Consider the following 22990-nt stretch of genomic DNA (forward strand, 5'->3'; position numbering starts at 1 on the left):
ATATTTAAGTCTTCACATACTGACACCACCACGTGGTTTCTATGACTTTTTTTCTTTAGTTTTTTAAGTCTCCAAAGGTAAATAATGTAATTAACATTGCTATGCTCAACTCCCTTATTAGCCTAAACACCATTCTTTGTGCAGTAGATAAGTATTAGTTGCAATTTTATAAATGAAGAAATTCTCTGAGCAAGGCACCAGTAATTTTGTGCTTTGTTCAAAGATATGCAAAGTCCTTCCCAATCTAGATTTCTTCCCATTACTATACTCCTATGCAGACAGCTAAGGCATGCTGACTCTCCTATGAGCCTTTTGAAATTAGCATACATTAAAAACACATTGTAATGTGATAAACTGGTTACTAAGCCAGTTACTCCCTTGTGATTTCTAATGTAAGTAAAAGAATTTCAAAAGAGGCATAGGAAATTTTGCAATCAAATTGTTATTTAAATATATACAAAAACTTACGATAATGAACAATTGTCATTGTACACTTACATATACTTATCCATGTAGATAACATCCTTTCTAAGAAGACTCAGACAATTTGGGTCTTAAAGAATCTGTACTTAAAAAAAAAAAGAGAGAAAGAAATACCGTATAATTTTTTTTAAAGATGCAAAGAAGTGCTATGCTCCAGGGGGAAAAAAATTCACTTTTTTATAATGGATGAGTCAGATGAGAGAGCTAGTTATAGACCTTAGATGATTATCTACCATGTTAGTACTATCTGCACATTTGTTAACTTCTTCGAGGAGCAGGTGTATAACAATTTAGGATATACACAATCTTTTAGTTAGTAAAAAAATGGAAAAAACCAATTGGAACTCGGACTTACTTAGCTGTGCTCAGTTACTAAGACTAACCTTAGGTTAATGTGCTGCATGGTAGAAACTCCGTTTTCCATTCTAATGGAAGCAAAATACTTGCAGTTCACAGAGAAGACAATTGATCCATAGGACTGTATCATATATTAGAATGACAAGTCCTGCCAGCCGTCCATTTGTACTGCCTGGGGTTTAGGGGTTAGATGGAAAATATGGCAAAAAAAAACTCTGTCTTTGAATCTGTTCCCAAGGCCACAGCTTTTCAGTTGGATACTGAAAGGTTCTTCTCAGATCTTTCCAGAGTTGATTCCCCCAAAGACAGTTCCCTCACAGTGTCATTTCTAATAAATTCGGTATCCAAATTGACTTAGCTAATAAATCACGTAGTCATCTGAGCCAAGCAGTAGTGAAATATTTTTCTTGCCAAGTCAATCGGAAGTTAAGCATAAGCTTTCAATAGTCGGAGGTTTCCCATTTGTTATTTGTTGCCAATACCTAGAATAAAAACAACCAATTCTCCCAATCACATAGTAGGCACTCAATAAAGTATGATATCTAATTAAGATCATAGGTGGTCTGACATATGCCAGGAGAGGTAGTTATCATAAACTAAAATCTACTCTCTGAGATACTGTGAACAAGTAGACATGAATTGCAAGTCCAGGAAAATATTTTTCATATGACATTGCATAAACTCTTCTTGCCAACTTTCTGAATTCAACATGCTAGGAGTAACATTGGAGTAAATGCCTCCCTCTAAAAGACTAAACTGTTAGTGGATGTCTGAATAAATGCACAAGAATAGAAAAATAACAAAAATCTGAAAATAAATATTTGCTATATATAGATGTGTAAGTGAAAGGAGTTTATAAGTGAATTTGGAAAAGAGTTTATAAATACTTAAAATTCAATCACCAGTCTTTTAGCAAAAGTTTGTTCATAAACTGACTTTCTTAATATCTTCTAAAATACTATTTTAGAAATATAATTATTTGAGTATTATACTTAAAAAGGGCTATATTCACATCAGAGACCTAAAAGAAAATGTAAATGATTATTTCCCATATTTCCATTTGCTTTTTCTGAGTAATGTTCCTTTAGGGTTACCACATCCCCAAATAGATGACATTTACTCAATGCATTCGGGTCTTTATCAGCACAGGAGGACACCTACCGTGTTTTCCCAAAAATAAGACCTATCCGGGAAATAAGCCCTAGCATGATGTTTCAGGATGACATCCCCTGAATATAAGCCCTAATGCATCTTTTGGAGCAAAAATTAATATAAGACCCGGTCTTATTTTCGGGGAAACACAGTACATAATCTTGAGGGAAAGATGAGTGTCACTTGTCTTTGAGATCCTCAACATGGCCAAGAGGAAGCCAAAGACAATTCTCTCTAAATTAAGGGTCACTACAGACCTTGAAAACAGCCCCCACCCCATCTTTGGCAAGTTAGGGAGAAACACTTGGGGCTCAATTTGAGCAGGAAAATGATCAGATTTCTGCAGTTTCATTGTTACTCAGGCATTTATTGAAGCCATTCACAACACATAGTGTAGTTCAGCCTATGCAGGACCATGGGGAGGACACCTAAATATCACTTAAAATATTGTTGAGCAAACAGTACTAACATACCTCAAAATGTTACTATACAGCAGTAGTGTTTATCAGACACTGAGAACCTCTGGGAATACTGGCTGGTGGGTGTGGAGATATCGACAAACATTTGGGCTTGTCTTCCTTCTTACTATTTGTCTTTGGGTTTCCTGGCTTATTTAAAAAGTCCTGCTACTTCTCCCCTCTCCAGCCTCCCTTTCAGGTTGAACAGATAATCTTCAATCTTTTTCTAATATTTAAAGTTTAACTTTACTAAAGTTAGGTCTTTAACACAGCTAAAATTAATGTTTCGTAAATGTATTTTGTGTATTTGAAATGAGGATGTAATTTTGTTTTCTTGTAGACATGAGCCATCAAGTCAGTCAGCTTCATTTACTGAATAAACCAACCTCTATCTTACTGAGAATGGACTGACTGCCGTTATCATAATACCTGTATACATGAATAGGCACAAGAATGGACAAAATAGTCAATGGAATGGATTATAGAATCCAAACAAATGTGTGTGTGTATGTGTGTACTCAGACATCTGTGTATAAATTTATATGTAAGCATTTGTATCAGAAATTTTATTTTTAAAATAAAATGGTATGGCACTGACACAGAATGGAAAAATTGGTCAGTGGAAAAGAATAAAGAATCCAAAAATGTACATGTATTTTTGTATCAAAGCACATTTTTGGATTCTTTATTCTTTTCCACTGACCAATTTTTCCGTTGTCAGTGTCATACCATTTTATTTAAAAAAATTATTTTGTGGAGTTCAGAATAATACAATTCAGATTTGAGATTGTCATTGCATTACATTTATAATGTGGGAAGGATTTAATTTTTTAAATTTGAAGATTTCCAATAAATCTCTTATAAAATCTTGTTATTAAATTTTTACTATCCTATACCTTTTTTGTTATATTTATAACCAAGTATAGTTCAATCAAGTTTTGCTATTTCCATTTCTGATTAACTTCTCATATAGAGAAAAGCGAATGTCCTTTACATATTTATGTTTTATATAACCATCTATCAAATATCTTATTAGCTCAAACCATGTTAATACAATGTCAAGTTTCTTAGGTGTGCAACCATGTGATCTTCAAATAAAGATTTATAAAAATTTCTTCATTTCTAATATTTAAGCTATATATTTAGTTTTCTTATTTTATTAGTTAAAACCTCTATAGTGTGTTGAATTACAATAATGTTACTAGCCGAAATCCCATTTTAGTTCCCGGTTTTTATAAGAATGACTTCAGTATTTCACCATTCAATATGATGTTTTGCAAATAATTTTCTCATGTTTAGCTATCTTTTTCTGTTCATATATTACTGAGAGTTTTGCTGCTGAATTCTCTCTTTCTCTCTCTCTCTCCCTCTCTCTCTCTCTCTCCTATATATATATGTGTGTGTATGTACAGATATATATAAATTTTTATTTAATTTGACATAAAAAGTATGGTAGAGTTGTTCATAATGATCCATCCTTGCATTTCTGAAATTAATTTGGTCACAGTGATAGCTTATTATTATTCTTTTAGGACACTGCTGGACTCAATTTTCTAAGATAGTATTAGAATTTTTGCATCTGAATTCATTGATTTTGGTTTATAATTTTCTTTTTGTGCTAGTTCAGGTTTCTGTGTGTAGACTATGCTGACTTAAAAGTTAATTATCTACAGTCTGTAATTATTACACTTAGAATTTGTGTTCTTGTTTATTAAAACTTCAAGTGTAAAACTCTGGGCATGGTGACTTTTTAAAAAGTAAACTCCAGGTTACTTCATGTATGGTCAGTTCTGTTTTTTTTTTCTCCTTACCACTGGCCAAATTTGGTAACTTATATATTCCTAGGAAATCACCCATTTTCTTGTACCTTTTAAATGTAATTCCATTTAATGTGGCATATATTTTTTCTTTATTCTTTAATCCCATTTGCAAAAGATTTGTCTATGATTGTTTTAAAGAACTAGCTCTGGCTTTTACTTATCTTTCTTTCAACTAATGTTTTTCTTCTTTTCCTTAAATTTGCTCTTTAGCGTGGCAAGTGAGGCAGTCTCCTAGGGCACGGAATTTAAAGAATGCCAGAAAATTCAATAGTCAAGATAAACTATATTTTAATGCAATATTTAAAAAAAAACAAAGTTAATGTAAAAAAATCCATAATGGATCAAAGTTTTAAATAAACACTGCATTAGTATTACTGATTTTTTTTTCCCTTTTGCCTCAGGCTCCAACATGGTTCAACACAGTGCTGCTCCTTAGTTCATTTATTTTCAGACTTGAAGAAAGTCTTTCAAACTGGAAATTATAGATCTCTCTATGATTGTGAAAACCCTCTTTAGTCATCTTTGGTGAAATGTGTTATCTTTCTCTCTTTTTTTTTTTAGAATTTTTAATTAATTAATTTTTTGTTAGTTTCGGTTGTACAAAGCAATGTAATAGACATTTAAACCCCTCATAAAGTGATAACCCAACCCCCAAGCTACTACCCCTCTGACATTTACTATCTTCCCTATGTTATACTCTACATCCTGTGACTTTATATACCTATATATTTAGTCAGGGTTGACATTCAACTATATTCAGCCCTTCAGATGCATAGAACATTGGTCAGGCATCTACACAGTCTGTGACGTGATCCCCCTGATAAGTCCAGTGCCCATCTGGCACCTTACATGATCTTTGCAACATTGTTGATTATATTCCCCATACTGTATTAACTACCAATTTGTATTTCTTAATGCCTTCACCTTTTTCACCCTGCCCCTAACCCCATTCCCATCTATCACTCTGATAGATCTAGTACCTATGTGGCACCTTACCTAGTTATTACAATAATATTGAGTATATTCCCTATGCTATACCCTATATCTCCATGATTACTGTATAACAATTTTTCAATCCCTTCCCCTTTCACTCATCCTTAACCCCCCTCCCATCTTAAAGAAGTCCCTCTAAGATTCCTTGTAATACTGGTTTGGTGGTGATGAACTCCTTCAGCTTTTTCTTGTCTGGGAAGCTCCTTATTTGTCCTTCAGTTCTAAATGACAGCCTTGCTGGGTAGAGCAATCTTGGTTGTATGTCATTGCTTTTCATCACTTGGGATATTTCCTGCCACTCCCTTCTTGCCTAAAAAGTTTCTGTTGAGAAATCAACTAACAGTATTATGGGGGCCCCCTTGTAGGTTGCTAACTACTTTTCTCTTGCTGCTTTTAAGATTCTCTCTTTGTATTTAACCTTTGGCATTTTAATTATGATTTGTCTTGGTGTGGGCCTCTTTGGGTTCATCTTGTTGGGGACTCTCTGTGCTTCCTGGGTTTGTATGTCCATTTCCTTCACCGGGTTAGGGAAATTTTCTGTCATTATTTCTTCAAATAGGTTTTCAATTCCTTCCCCCCTCTCTTCTCCTCCTGGTATCTCTATAATGCGAATATTGGTACGCTTGATATTGTTCCAGAGACCTCTTAAACTCTCCTCAATTTTTTGGATTCTTTTTTCTTTCTGCAGTTCTGGTTGGGAGTTTTGTGCTACCTTATCATCTACATCGCTGGTTGTATCCTCTGATTCATCTAATCTGTTGATTTCCTGTAATATATTCTTTTTTTCTATTATTGTATCCTTTATTTCTGACTGGTTCTTCTTTATGGTTTCCATCTCCATTTTTATGCTTCCTATCTCTCTGTTGAAGTTCTCCCTGAAATCACGGAGCATTCTTATAACCAGTGTTTTGAGCGCTGCATCTGATAGATTGCTTATCTCCATTTTGCTTAATTCTTTTTCTGGAGCTTTGTTTTGTTCTTTTATTTGGGACATGTTTCTTTGTCTTCCCATTTTGGCTGCCTTGCTGTATTTGTTTATATGTATTAGGTAGGGCTGTTATGCCTCCTGGTCTTGGTAGAGTGGCCTTATGTAGTAGGTGTGCTCTGGGGTTCAGTGCCTCAGTCTTTCTTGTCACCTGAGCCACGCCCTCCAGGTGGCAAATGAGGCAGTCTCCCTTGTGGCCCCTTGTGTGGGTTGTGTGTGCCTACCTCTTGTAGCTGAGCCTTGGTTGATAATCGCACATCAGTGGGAGGGACTGACCCTTGGGCTCACTGGTTATGAAGACTGGCCTTGACTACAGTGGCAGAGCTGTTGTGCAGGGGCTAATGCTACAGAGCAGGACCTGCCTCAGCAGGACTCTGGTGCCTGCCCAATCCTCCCCTTGGGTGTGTTGTACTTGGAGGCAGCTGGGTGATGCTCTAGCTCATTTTGAAGCTGGCCACTGGGGATGCCGGCCCCAGGATCACCTTGGAGGGGACCCAGTGTAGGTCTACTTCAGCCATAGCCTGTACCCCACCCAGGGCCACCCAGCGGGAGCCAGAAGAAATCTTCAGATGGCTGCCTCCCATGCTGTGCTTAGAAGCTCCTTGAGAGGCCAAGCTGCGAACCAAGGCCGGCTGCTTCCAGTGCCAGCTTAGGTCTGCTCAGGCAGAGGTACAGGACATGTTCAATCCAGATGCTGCTTGTCTGGGTTCCGCGAACCTTTGAAAGACCCTAGGAAAGTGCAGCTTGAGCCAAGGCAGGCTGTCTGCATGAAAAAGTCACTGGAAGCTGCCTGGGTGTGCCCAAAAGTTGGGAGGGGTAGGGTAGGGGATGGTAGGGACCCCCACAGCCGAAATAGCCCTCCGGATCTTTAATGGTCACACATAGGTGTGGGACCAACCCATTCCTTGTCTCTGATCTTCCTACCAGTCTGGAGGTGGCTTCTGCAAGTCTTTAGTTGAAAGGCTTCAGTTCAGCTTGCTTTTAGACAATTCTCAATAATGGTTGTAGATTAGTTGTAATTGTGATGTGGCTGTGACAGAAGGTAAACACCGCGTTTACCTACTGCACCATCTTGCTTGTCCTCCATGGTATCTTTCTCTTAATGAACATTTGTTAAGACTCTTTTAAGACACTGCCAGTAATGGCTACAAAGATGCCCCCAGAAAGCTTACATTCTAGAAGGAAGACATATATACAATGTTGAAGGTTTAGGTGACATTAGAGAAAAAATTCAGAGAAAAGATGATCTTGCAAACATCAGGCTTACAATTTCATTGCTTCTAGAATAACTGCTAAAATCCACCAGGTGGTGGAGTAAAATGAGTTACAGTGTGGTTTAGCTAACGTATTTTCCTAGTCAGAGATGTAATTTTACAGAGAAAGCCACAATTTACATACCCACATTTTTATTAGCCTATTCATGAATTTTCTGTTGTATCTTTAATTTGTACAAATCAGAATGTCTGTGTTGAAAGATTAAAGATTTTTAACCACCTTATATCCTTTCTAGTGCAAGGCAGTGTATAAACAAACACAAAGGAGCAGTGGTTTAAAATAGATCCAGGAATTCAATTTAAAACAAAGAAAACAAAAAACAGAGGCAAACCTTCCTACAAGATGATTATCGTAAGCTATCAAGTTTTAGTATAAATGAAGCACTGATATTAGGCATCTTAGCTAGAATTATTTTTGTACTAAAGGTTAAGATTCTTATATTCTCCTTCATATAGTCACTGTGTGACCTATATTTTCCTATCCATAAAAAATTTAATAAAATTGATCTGAATGTCTGTATAATGTACCTTTCATGTATATCTTTATTCATTATTAATAATGATAGCAATCTTGTGTGTATTAAAACATATCAAAATGATTTTTTTAAGATGAATCCAAATTTAGGTTCAAATGACTTGCTGTAAGTCACAAAATTAATTAGTATTCAAACCTCATGAGATTTCTAAATCCAAGTCCTGCTTTTCATCGTGCTGCATCATATAACAGTGTCATCATGTGATGGAGATGAATTCAGACAGTCTATTAGCAACCTATGTTGACATAACTAGGATCTGCAGAATTCTAAAAAGAAGTAAAACATTGAAAGACTGTCCCTGAGGAATTTACAATCTAATGGGATTGACAGTGAAGGAATAATTATACTTTACTGCTACTAATATATATATATATATATATATATATATATATATATATATATATATATATATATATATATAAAACCAACAAACATTTAAACAAATATATAGCCATATATTATGGACTAAAATACTATCCTACCTAAAAACTGAGTTTATTTACATCAATTACAAGTGTTCAAGTGCCTACTAGGTACAAGGTATTATACATTAGGTGGATACTATGGAAGCCTAAGATATTTTTGTCTTTTGGAGATTATAATTCAATAGACTGACCTAGTTTAGGTTAATTTCCTAACCTTAGATTACAAAAAAATAGCTAATAAAGTAGCATCTTTTATTTCTAAATGATATTTTTTAAAAATAAAAATATAATAACCTATTATAAAATACAAACTTTAAGCTGATTACCATTTCCAATAAGTGTTAGCTTTGATTTTTGTCCTCTGGAAAAAGAATAAGGAAAAATTGGGACATAGTTTTATTTATAGCACAGCATTTTGTTGCTTTTCTTATTTATTGGAGTCCATTTACATGGAAGGATACATAACTGTTTGTTGAATTGAAAACATTTGCCCCCTCTCGCCCGAAAATCTCACAATCCTTTTTGTTGTGAAGCTGCCTCTGGTACCCTTATTTCTGTCTCTTTTTCCATCCCCATTCACAGCTTTTCTCTTCCTGCTCTGGCTTTGGGCACTTTCACCCTTGCAGTGACTCCTAAATTTAAACTTGACCTTTCTGACTCTAGCATTTCTAATTAACCTCTAAACGTTTCTTCCTTGATAGGCATATTCCATCGTAAACTCAACCACTGAAACTAAACTCATCATCTTGCCTTCTTAAAACTACCATCATCTTCCAAAGCTCCTATTTCTATTTTGTGTAACAAGAGTGCCACGTACAGATTTGCAGATTATCCTCTGAACAAAAGAACTGGGCTGAGGGTTGAGCAGGAGCTGAAAATACATTCACAAGTGATGCACTTGGGCACAGGGCTATGTCACTTAAGACTTTTAGCACTTCCTGCACCCAGAGAGGCTGTGTTTGTCTAGTTCACACACAGGTGGCATATATGCGATTGGAGGCCCTCAGTATCACCTTTTTCTTCCAATCACTTAGTTCAGAAACTCAGAATCTCCATTCATTTTTCCATCTTTTGGTTCCGCACATGTAACATGTTGCATTGACCTCTTTCTTTTCTTTTCCATTTCAGCCCAATGCCTCATTCCTGAACTGGTTTTGTTGTTTTGTTTCTGATATATATATTTTTTCAATATTATTACTTTCAGGTGTATAACATGGTGATTAGACATTTATATAACTTACAAAGTGATCACCCGAATAAATCTAGTACCCATTTGACAGCATACATAGTTATCACAATAACGACCTTTCCATTTAACTCTTCCTCTGTGTCCTTTCTCTGCTCCTGTCTTTCCTTCACCCTGCTACAAATTACTCTTACTTCAGGTTCTTTATTGCCTATATTACCAAAAACAAACTCTTCATCCTCTCATTCTTCAACCAGCCAGGACCTAAAATATTTACGATAACTTGCACAGTATCTTGCATCTTGTAATCACTCAGTAAATATTTATTGAATTATTAAATGTAAGATCTCCCACAAGAGGTTCCCATTGCCGACTTCCCACGTAGGTCCAACTGGTCCCCCCCTCCTTGTACCCTAGGCACCACTGTGAACTACTTTACATTTTCAGAACTGGTACCCAACAGCCCTGTCTTCATTCACCTGGGGCATTATCCACGCCCATTCTCACAAAGTCCATTCCTGGACCACATCTCTACAGACTTTCCTTGTCCTGGCTCTACCTTTGTCACTTCTTTTTAGACTGATTGCCGCTTGTTTTTTATGACTCACCATTGTATTTTCTTGTTTTAAAGTCATCCTTGGTTTATTCCTCCCACTAGAAGTTAAGCTTCTTGAGGCTAGCAAGTCTTTCTTACTTTGCCTCCTCTTGAGCCCCAAATTCAATGAGGAATATGTGGATATTCAAAAATATTTGTTAATTGAAAAACCATCACCCGGTTTTAAATGTGCAAGACAGATTGGACTTTTCAGAAGAGAGGTACCATTACTTAAAAACAGAAAAGAAAAATGATTATCTAGGAGACTGTTGTTTTTATTTTTATTTTTTCCTGATAGCAACTAGACTACAGTAAAAACAAATTTTGATATCATTGGGATTAATAAGTAAAACATGTGATTGAAATAACTGATTCCACTTTTCTTTTTCTTTGGTAGAGAGATGATGAATTCCAAGAACACGAAAAGATTCTGTCCCCAGATTTTCTTTCAGTTGCTCAAATCACTGAACTGCTAGCAGTGGATGTAGATGGAGTTCAACGGTAAGCCCTTCAATATTATAACCAAATGTAGAACAGTTTTAGTTCTGCATCTATAAATGACCATTATATGTTATTATACTATGTATATGCATATATATACCCAGATATACACCAAATATATTTGTTATTATGTTTTATGTAATGTATATATCTTATATATAATATATTCATGTACTATTATGTATGTTATTGTATATAATAGTACATATATAGTATATGTATTTATACATATATATATATATATCTCCAGACTCCTGGAACACAAAAATTTCAAACAACTGCCTTGTTGTGCTGCTCAGCAGTCTTCTTTATGGGAAAAGTACATTTCAAACCAACTTGTTAATTTGTTAACATTAACAGAGAGTAGGGATTTATTGTTAAAAGCAGCCTTTAGCATATACTGTCTTCTCCTTTTTTCTTTCATTCTTAAAACTGTCATTATGCACAAGAACCTTTCGGTCTTCTGTGTCATTGTGAAAAGAGTAAGTTGTTTTTTCCATGATATTAGTAGTCAATATATTTTATTATTTGGGAAATACGGAGTATTAACCATCCACCTATGATTTTTATTGGGTAAGAACCTACTCTGATTCATACGTTTTGCTTAAAAACGTGAGTATAACTGAATTTATAGGCAATAATTCTAATATATGTACCTCTCATTCTTAAGAACATTGGTTTCTATAGTAGATCATTTACTTAGAACTCTGGTCAGATGTATCCAACACACAAATTCCTAAAATGTGTTTCTAGCAATCACTCATTTTAAAAATCATCTCACTCTAATAATGGAAGCCTGATTGGCCATAATGTGTGGAAAGGGGATGATGTGATGCTCTGGACCTTAATATCCTAGTGTAAGATTTCTGCAGGCCAGTCCTCCAGATGTTAGCAGGGTGTTGTGGACCATAATGGACAAATAGAAAATGACTCTGTCAGTGGATATCATTTGCAAATCTCACAAATATTATGGAATAGAGGCAATTTACTACTGAGAAGGAACTGTGACAGATGTACTGGCTGGAACAGAAATCTGAGAAGGGAAGGCATATTAAGAGCAGGTGACACTGACAGGCCTTTTTCCAAGATGCTGTTCACCTCCAGCGCCTGGAAATCCTGGTGATTTGTGATTTGGCCGTACTGCTACCTGAATTTTTAAGTATTAGTCAGTCAATAAAATATCTCACTGATTTTTAAACAAGTATTTCATGGTGATTTTACCATTTTTGTAGAAATGAATGCTCATTGGAAATTCTGATTTTTAGTGTCAGAATTGATTAATAAAATACATTCATTTTATTAGTATCACTGGTTATTTATGCTTTAGAAAAATATTATTTTCCATTACATTTCCATTCTATTATTTTCCATTACTAATCCCAAATGTTGTTGGTCATTAAAATGCAAAAATTAGGTGTTTAATACTAGGCAAAATGATATGAGGCAAATTACAGCTATTTAATATAGTTTACAATTTATTTTGATTATTCATTAAATAAAAATTGTTATATTAAATGCAATTAATATTAAATAGAAGGTATTGCAAACAAATGCTTTTTAGATTTATTTTTTGCCACATCTTAAGTTGTACTATGTATCATGCCTTCTGTGACAATCTTCTTTTTCTTCAATTATTGGTTCTCTTTGTTGTTAAATACCTAAATTATAAAAGTGTTTTTAATCTTTAAGAAGTGCGGTCTAAGACAAAGGAAATGATACAGAGGGTGATCCACCAGTTAGCAATATGGAAACAACCAGTTTCAACATAGGTTGACCTTTAGAGGCCTCATGAATAAAATTCACCTGAAGTAATCTGAAATTTTAAAACATCAATTTTGGATAAAAGACACCAGTGTTATGTCAGCAGCCATCTCTTTGGAAAGTAGTTTTCTTGAGGTTTTTTATAATAGTAATCCTGAAATATTTGCAACCAATCATTCACTTTCCATTTAAAATAACATTATTATAAATGGGATTCTATACCTTTCAACATAACAGAAATATAATTTAGGTGTTCTGTCACTAACTGACAAAAGTATGCCAAAATCATAGTCTACAAAGCTATAAACCTATTTAAATAAATTGTAGGAAATCAGCACATTTTCCTACCTTTTAAAAATAAAATTGTGCTCCTTAAAGCAGCCAATGAAACAAAACATGAAAGTATCATTAAAACATATTTGTGCAGTACACTTCAGGTAAAGTCTGGATACATTTCTAATGGTCTCCTAACTACCATCAATCATGTTTTAATGTAACCCTGATTTGATTTACAGATCCACCCAAATCTTTTTTGAAAAAAAGATAGGGACTAAATTGGAAATAACTACTTAAACACAGAAATAACACTAAGAGATCTTTTAATAACCTTTCTATAACTGGGCCTTCATGAGCTGTTCCGTTCTTGCCTTAAGGCTTATTTCTGCATGTCATCATATTTGAAAAATAAAAATGCACTCCAATTTCAAGAGCATGCAAGAATAATGTAATATTTTTACTGAAATTCTTGGTGAGATAGTTACATCACCTATCACTGTAGCAAAACTTCCTAAGTGACTATTAAGCATCTTTCTCTTTCCCTACATTTTCCCATGCTATAGCTGTGGCCATTTCTCCCCCTCCCCTGTTCCAGCTCCCTTTATCCCCAGAGGAAAAGCTTACAAATTTGCCAGGAAGGCATGGAAACTGCATTCTAACTGCAGCAGCATTTTGCTCCAAATGCCTCCCTGCATAATCTCCTTTGTGGTGAAATGACTGAACAAAGAATACAAACGGTAAATATTTAGCTCTGCAGTTCAAGTCCAAGGTTAAGATTCAAATGGTACTAGGAGAAGAGGTGGAAGAGGTGTGGGAAAAGGTAAAGGTAGAGGGATGTCAAAAAAATGTCACCAAATTATTCTTTAGCAAGTAGTTGCCTTCACTCACATACAATCAAACACTGGAAAAATAAAAATAAAAAGTAAAGGGTACGTAACTATTGAGGTAAAATATTTAATTTTTAAAAAACATAGCACGGAGGTGGCAGAAGAAGATTACACTTAGAAGGAAGACTAACTGCTGGAAACAGAAGAAAATGTTGGGCAAAAGCTGATGCTTAAAGAGGGCATTGATTCTGTAAAACAAGGGGTGAAAGAAAAGGTGATAAAATATGTAAATAAAAAGATTTTAGAACAAACATAAGAGACTAAAGAACAAAACCAATCTAAAACTCATCTTGCTGAGAATGAAGCTAGTAATGTGGAAAACAAATTTAAGAAAACTTATACAAACTACAGATTAAAGCAATTCGAAGATGTTTCAATATGCATCCAATGCAGTGAATCAGAAAAAAAAAAGTAAACGCCATAAAATAAAAGCTTTAATTTTAATATTTTAATAGAATAAAACGTTGTGCATTACCTTATCTCTGGGATAAAGAAAATGACCTAGAGAGGAAAACAATCAGTTAGGCCTCAGACTTTTCCTTAGCAATATTAAGCAACAGAAATCAGTGGAGTAACAAGTAACCAAATTTAGGAAGTCAAAAGAATGTGATTATAGATTAAAATACTAATTTGGACTGTTGTTTTAGTTAATCCACCTGGATTTTATTTTAATGCATTGGGTGAGGTAGCATTTTATTTTCTCTATGGATAGCCAATTCTCCCAACACTGTTTTTGAAGAGTTCATACTTCCTTTACATTCTTCTATACATTCTGGCATATACCAACTTCCCATACAATATTGGGTCTGTTTCGTGGCCTATTTATTGATTACATTAAAATGCTACAAGTTTTCTGAATGGGAAAACATATTTGCCAGTGTCACATCGGATATCCAAAATATACTAAAAATGCATACAACTTAACACACACACAAAAAACCACACAAACAAAAAAACCAAAACAATTTAATTAATAAATGGGCAGAGGACTTGAGTAGGCTTTCTCCACAGAGGACATACAGATGACCAACAGACATATAAAAAGATGCTTAATGTCACTGATCATCAGAGAATGCAAATATAAACAATGAGTTATCACCTCACACCTGTCAGAATGACCATCATAAATAAATCAACAAATGTTGGTGAGGATGTGAAGAAAAGGGAACCCTTGTGCACTGTTGGTGGGACTGTAAATTGGTGCAGCCACTATGGAAAACAGTATGGAAGTTCCTCAAAAAATTAAAAATAGAACTACCTTATGACCCAGCAATTTTACTCCTGGGTATTTATTCAAAACACTAATTTGAAAAGATATATGCACCCCTATGTTCACTACAGTGTTATTTACAATAGCCAAGGTATGGAAACAACCAAAATGCCCATCAATAGACGACTGGATAAAGAAATTGTGGTACATTTATACAATGGAATATTACTCTGCCATAAAAAAGAATGAAATTTCACCATTTGCAACAGCATGGAAGGACCTAAAGGGTATTATGCTAAGTGAAATAAGTCAGACTGAAAAATACAGGTACCATATGACCTCACTTGTATGTGGAATCTAAAGAACAGAATAAATGAATAAACAAAACAGAAACAGACTCATGGATACAGAGAATAAACTGATGGTTACTAGATAGGAGGGGCTTTGGAGGACTGGGTGAGAAAAGTGACGGGATTAAGAACTACAAATTGGTAGTCACAAAATAGTCATGGGGATGTGAAATACAGTATGGGGAATATAGTCAATAATACTGTAAAAACTGTATAGTGTCCGATTGGGTACTGGATTTATCAGGGGATCACTTCATAAATTATATAAATGCTTAACCACTATGCTGTACACCTGAAACTAATATAATGTTGAATGTCAACTATAATTAAAAATAGTCAGGGAGATATATAGTACAGCATAGGGAGTATAGTCAATAATATTCTAATAACTATGTACAGTGTCAGGTGGGTAATAGACTTATTGGAGTTATTACTTTGTGAGGTATATAAATGTCTAATCACTATGTTGTTTTGGACACTTGAAACTAATAAAAAATTAAAAATTAATATAAAAAAATGCTACAAGTTTTTATTGCTATAGTTTTCTTATTGACGTTCACTTAAGACTAAATGACATTATACATTAAACATGGGAAAATAAATCTTGCTGACTGATAGCCAAAGCAGATTGAAGATGCCTGGCTCATAAGGTAACATCCCTTCCGCCAGAATGCCTGCCTGTTCATATCTGCATTCACCACTTGAGTTTTGTGCTTGACAAAATATATCAGGACACTTTCAGTTGCATGTAATATAAAACATTGAACATATGACTTAAAAAATAAAAAAATACACACAAAAAAATATATATAATAGGATATTCAGAAATTGACTGACTCCGGAGTTGATAAACTCAAGGCCTGAATAACATCATCAAAAAATGATGCATAATTTAGAACTGATTTTTCTTATGATTATAATCAAACCTATTTATTTATTCTTTTGTATTTTTGTTCCATAGACGAAAATGAACTTCACCCTTAGTTATGAATTAATTAGAACAATTTAGGAGATTGCCCACTCTAGACCCATAGTTATTATAGAGAATGCCATATACTGAGTGGCATTATATGGCATTGTGGGAAGGGGGTGAGAACTACTGTGGTGGACTTAGAAGAATCAGAACTAGGGGAGGTGTACCCTGATCCTCACTGTAGATGTTTAACTAATGATGTTAGTTAAACACAATGTCACCGTTATTTGTTCCCAAGCTTGTTTAATTCTGCTGTATTATTCTGATCATAGAATTTATATCAATATTATGATCAATCAGGACTTCCTTTTATGCAAATGGTGATATAAAGTTGTAGCACACACATTCCCTCAAAAATCACATATAAGCAACAAAAAAATACCAATTCCATCTTAGTCCAAACAAGGAAAATGCTGAAAGCCCAAACCACAAAATATGAGGATGAATGCCAGAAGCATTATAGATCAAACAAAAATACAAGAGAAATTATTAGGAAGATATACATATTTAAATATCTTAGAATAAAGTGAAAATATACTTACTCTCTTAGGTGAGGAGAAAACCCTGAAGCGCCACTCCAAGAACCCTTGTTTGCAACAGGAGGGCCAGGATGTACAAGCTTGGAGCAGATGCTTCCCATATTTACCAGAAATAGATTTTTTATGTGATAGTAAAAAGAACCTATCCTACTTTTTTTATTTTTCCCCATTAATTGAAAAAAGAGTGAAAACTGGAATTATTGACACAAACTTATTTCATATAGAAAATAGCTTGTAACATGGCCAGATCTGAGTACTAGCAAGGCATATGCATACAAGGTTATTGCAAGAAAAAAAGAAGAGTAGGAAAAAGAACTGGCAGGGAAAGAAAATACACCAGAAAAATATAGCCATGAACAGATAAAAAGTATGATCAAATGTTTATAATGAATTTAAAAAACTTATGACGCAATCACCACAAGAACATAAAACAGATATAAAAACTAAAGGAAGAAATAATAAGACATGAAAGATGATAAAACATTTTTAAAAATAGTAGAAAATGAATAATCTTGCAGAGGTTAAATTTATAAGCCCAAGGGAGAATTAGTGCTGCTGAAAATACTAATGGACATAGAAGACAGTAATAAGAAAAGTATATAAAATGAAAAGGAAATCAATTTGAAAAAAAATTTTTGAAGGTTAAAGGGAAAATTATAGTTATAGGAAAAAAAGCGAGTAAAATATAAATAGCTGGAATTCTTTAAAAAATAAAATAAAATAAATATTTAACAATCTACAGAACATTGTCAGAAAGAAAAGAAACTTAGTTGTATAAAAGACATTGAATATTTACCTTTTCAAAACTTAGTTAAGGAACTGTTCAATATTTAATCTGATTTTAATACCTTGATTTTTCTTTTTGTTACAGAAAACTGGAAACGTTTTTGAACTTCAAAAATATTAAAACCTGTTTAAAAGAAGCCATTCTACTAGATTACTATGTATCTGGATTTTTGTGGGCTAGAGGAATGGACTTTTCTATTATTCAGTATTCACAATTTATGACTTTACTAGATATGCTACTTCATAATCTTAAAAGTAAGTACATTATTTTTCTCTATTTTTAAAGAAAAGAAAATTTAGTCCACCATCTAAATTATGTTATTAAGCAAAAGTTCCTAATTTTACAGTAATTCCTTCAATGAAAATTATGTTTTTTTCCTGGGCATAACAAAAATATAGTTCATACCTTTGTTAAGTTGTAAAACTTCAAATTATACTTAGTAATGCTAACATGCTCTTAATTTGCCAAAGATGTGTTAGTTTCATTTTAAAATCTTATCAGTGCCACCCATCCCAAAATCATCAAGTTGTTCAAATTTATTTAGGTATTTCTTCATTGTCTGAACTATTTTCATTTCATTCTATCTATATCTATTACTGGGATATCTCAGAATGACTGATAAGAGGAGGTACTTTGGTAAATCTCAAAACCCTAGTAAGTAGACATTACTCACATACACTTAGATTTGTGACGTTTTTTCTAATATAACATTGAGATCAGTTACTACAGAAAATTTGGAAATTCTTCCTTGGAGCAATTTTAAATGTGATAACTTTTGTTTGAGAATAAATAGAATTGCTTCTTAGAAGGAGGAAAAGAAGGAAGTCTATCATTTATTCATTGCCAGCTCTGTGTTCTAGGTACTATGTTTGGTTCTAACCTTTAACATACATTATTGAACCTCAGAGCAAATCCTCCTGCGGGAAGGATTTATAACCACTGTCTCAGAGTTGAGCAACAGTCCAGAGAGCAAGGTCGTATAGCTGGGAAATGACAGAACTAAAATTTGGATGTCTACTGTATAACCAAAAGAAGATGAGCACAATAAATGTAAAGGTATCTGTCAACTGAAAGAAGTGCTTGTGTCAGTTGGGAGACAACTTCTTTCTTTCTTTTTCCCTCCTTCCCCACCTTCCTCTTCCCCTCCTTCCTTCCTTCCTTCCTTTTTCTTTTTTCCTTTCTTTCTTTTTTTTCCTTCCTTCCTCTTTTACTTCTTTTTGGTTGTTTGCTTGTTTTTAGTATCTTTTTATTTTTAGTTGGGCAGGTAAAAGACCTTGCTCCGCCTATAGAATTGTCACCATCATCCCAGGAAAATTTGTGGATGCCTTGTGGTCACACAAAGACTGGTCTGTTCTATGTGTCAATTTCCAACTACACTGATACAGGGGATGTTTTAAGTGAGTTAGCAAGAGTAATAGAGAAGCCACTCATGCCCTTTGCATTCTTCCTGCTCCTAGTCACCTTTACAAGGGAAGAATTGGTAGTTCTCATATATGAAGATGAGAAATTATCATCTTCCTCCTCTGAAAGTTGGAGAATTTCATCTTTGATTTTACTCAGGTATGTGCCATGACAAATATAAATAACTGTGCCAATAGAAGAAAAAATAACTACATTTGATAATTAATAAAAACAAATTATGATATTAACTGAATGATTTCAAATTATCCTACACATGGGAAACATGGAATAAAGCTAAAACAAAGATTGAAGTCTCAGGTAGCTAGTCTTGAGAATTCAGTCTTTCCAAATACTACAATTAATGATACATATTTTATTATTGAGAGACCTAATAAGTAATGTCATGTTGTTTTAGTTTCAATTGTAAACCTACAATCTCCCAAAAAGGGATTTTTAGCTAATCATCAGAAAGACAGACTTTGGCTATTATATTTTCCTCGTGACACAAATATTTATAGAATCTTTGAATACTACATGTCTCGAAACAGATTCTTTCAACACCATTGCCAAAGTTATTGGTAAACAAAGAACCATGTAAATCTCAACTTGCATGGAAAATAACAGATGCCAAAAATAAGATGAAATGGATGTTGAAATTATATGCCAAAGACTTCAAAACAGCTATTATAAGAGTAATTAAATGAACAATAGTGAACATTCTTGAAACAAATGTTAAAATGTATAGTATCATGAAAGAAGTGGAAGGTATAAAGAAGACACAAATGGAAATTTTAAAACCATAGTATACGGTAACCATAATTAAAATCTCACTGGATGAAATCAATTGCAGAATGGAGAGGAGACAACAGAAAGAAAATCAGTGAACTTGAAGATAGAGCAACAGAAATTACCCAGTCTGAACAATACAGGGAAAATATGAACAAAACCTCAGGAGCCTATAGGACAACCAAAGTTTTAATACACATATCATCAGAGTCCCAATCGGATAAGAGAAAGAACAGTGTGCTAAACAAACATTTGAAGAAACAATGGCTGAAAACATCCCACATTTGGCAAAAGACACAAACCTATAAATTCAAAAGGGTAATAGGACCAAACTAAACCAAAAGAAAAAAGAAAATCAACCAACTGGATCTAATTGACATTTATAGAGCAGTCCACTCCAAAACAGCAGAATAGTCTTTCTTTTCAAGTACACATGGAACATTCACCAAGGTGGACCATATCCTGGATCAAAACACCTTCCTTAAATTTAAAATAATTGACATCATACAAGAATGGCCTCTTTCCATTATGGAATTAAACAAGAAGTTGACAAACATATCAGGTAAATCTTCAAACACTAGATATTAAACAACATAATTCTCAATAGTCCACGGGTCAAAGAGAAAGTCTCAACAGATATTAGAAAAGATTTTTAAATAAATTAAAATAAAACATGAAAATTTGTGTGGTACAGCTCAGCCAATGATAAGAGGGAAGTTCATATCATTAAATGTTTATATTAGAAAAGAAACAAAGTCTAAAGCTAATAATCTAAGCTTAAACCTTAGGAGTCAGTAAAAAACAAAGAGCATAAATCAAGCAGGAAAGAAAGAAGGAATAAAGAAATCATGAAATTGAAAACAAAAAAACCAAAACAGTGAAACCTGGATCTTTGAAAAGGTCAGAAAAATTAATAAACATGAAGCAAAACTGACTACGAAAAAAAAGGCACAAATTATCATGATCACGTATAAAAATAGGGATATCACTTCCAGACCCTGCATACATTAACAGGATATTAAGAGAATACTATTATGTACATAAATTAGGAAATAAAACAATTCCTTAAAAACCAAGAACTAACAAAAGTCACCCAAGATGAAATAGATATAGATACCCCAATAATCCAATAACTATAAAATTCTTGTTAAAGAATTAGTGGAACAGGGTAGCCTTTTCAACAAATGTTGTGGGAACAACTGCTCATGTATGTTGAAAAAAAAATATGCCTCAACCTAAACCTTTCACTTGATGCAATTAGCTCTATACAATTAGATCATAGATATAAATTTAAAATGTAAAATTATAAATATTTTAGAAGAAAACATAGGAGAAAATCTTCACAACTGGGGTTATACAAGAAGTTCTTGATGACCAAAACATGACCCATAAAAGAAAAAATTAATAAATTCGACAGTAGCAAACTAAAACATTTGTTTTATGAACATCACTGTTCAAAGAATGAAAAGACAAACTATAAACAGGAAAAAAACATTTGCAAATCGCGTATCTGACAAAGGACTTGTATCCATAATATATAAAAGACTCTCAAAACTCAATAAGAAAACAAACAATCCTGTTAAAAATGAACAAAGCCATCAAAACCCATAACACCTGTCTAACCATGATGAAAACATCAGAAAAATCCAAATTGAGAAAGATTGTACAAAATATCTGACCAGTACTCGTCAAACTGACAAGATTATCAAAAAACAAGAAAAGTCTGAGAAACTATTCAGTCTAGGGAACCTCAGGAGACATGACTAGTCGATATAATGTAGTATCCTGGATGGGATCCTGGAACAGAAAAAGGACATAAAGTAAAAATGAAGGAAATCTAATAAAATATGGACTTCAGTTAATTAGAATGTACAAATAGTGCTATTAGTTGTAATGAATGTACCATAATAATGTAAGATGTTAAAAGTAAGAAACTGTATGGAGTACACAAGAATTCTCAGTACTATTTTTGTAATTTTTCTATAAATACCAATCTATTCTAAAATAAAGTTTATCTCTTTTAAAAATAGGCAAATAATTTGAACAGAATTCTTCACCGAAGAAGATGTAAGGATGCAAATAAACACATGAAAAGATGTTCAACATCATTAGCCGTTGGGGAAATGTAAATTAAAACCATTTGGATACCACTACATACCTAGTAGAATGGCTAAAATTAAAAATACCAAATTCTGACAAGGATACAGAGCAACCAGAGCATGAGTTTTGCCAATACAAGATGGCACAGCCACTCTGAAAAATGGTTGGCAATTTTTTAATAAAATTGTATGATCCATCAGTCCCACTCCTAGGCTTTACTTTCTAAAGAAAGAAAAACGTAGGTTCACACAAAAACCTGTACATGAATATTTTGTAGTAGCTTTACTCATAAGTGCCCCAAACTGAAAACAATCCAAATCAAATGTGTGTCAATAGGTGAACAGGTAAACAAACTATGCTATGTCCATACAATGAACATATAATGGAACACTAACTGGACAGTAAAAATGAAATCATGATACAACAGTTTGAATGAATCTCAGTTTGCATCGTACTTGGTTAAAGAAGTCACTCTTAACAAATACAAATAGCCAGAAAAACTGCCTTTAAATAGTGTAATAAGCTATGGCCTATTTTGTTATTAGAAGTATTATAGTAGTAGTATTATAAAATGTCAAATATTTGCACACAGTGGTGAATGACTAAACAGACAAACCAAAAGTTTAGAAATAGGCCCAAGCATTGGGAGTTACTGTTTGATAAAATGACATCTCAAATCTGTGGTGAAAAGTTCTACTATTCAATAAATAGTATTCAACTGGGTATCCATCTATAAAAAAATAACATAAAATTGAATGCAAACATCTCTCTGTCCATAAACCAGAATACATTCCAAATGGATCAAACACTTAAATGCAAAATAAATGGAACTATAAAAATGTTTAATTTCTTTATAACCTTGGATGGGGAAGACATTATAATTATGCCTAGAAACCATAAAGACAAAGGTAGTTAAATTTGATGTATAAGAGTCAGAAGTCTGCAAAGAAAAAAATACCAAAAGGAAAATCAAAAGAAGAATAAGAAACTGGGAAGATTATTGCATTGCAGATAACAGCAAACGATTAAGTTCTGAATTATAAAAAGAGCATGCAGCAGCAGAAAGAAAAAGACCAAAAATGCAATAGAACAGTATGCCAAGGATGTGAAATAAATGCAATTGATTGATTGTTAAACAATTAACAATTGATTGTT

At 33.6% G+C, this 22990-nt stretch overlaps 1 protein-coding gene across 8 annotated transcripts in view; it reads left to right on the forward strand.

The window, feature by feature from the left end:
* Window positions 1-22990, forward strand: part of CABCOCO1 (ciliary associated calcium binding coiled-coil 1) — a 563526-nt gene that overhangs the window by 432669 nt on the left and 107867 nt on the right. For all 8 annotated transcript variants that reach the window (XM_088792037.1, XM_074339487.2, XM_088792036.1 and 5 more), the window contains 2 exons: window positions 10662-10765; window positions 17633-17802. In XM_088792037.1, coding sequence (XP_088648163.1) covers window positions 17733-17802 — 70 coding nt within the window. In that variant the 5' untranslated portion in view covers window positions 10662-10765; window positions 17633-17732. The remainder of the gene's footprint in view (window positions 1-10661; window positions 10766-17632; window positions 17803-22990) is intronic.

The sequence above is a fragment of the Rhinolophus sinicus genome, chromosome 15 (genome assembly GCF_057876585.1).
Source record: "Rhinolophus sinicus isolate RSI-liver-muscle chromosome 15, RSI-T2T, whole genome shotgun sequence".
In the NCBI taxonomy this organism is placed as follows: Eukaryota; Metazoa; Chordata; class Mammalia; order Chiroptera; family Rhinolophidae; genus Rhinolophus; species Rhinolophus sinicus.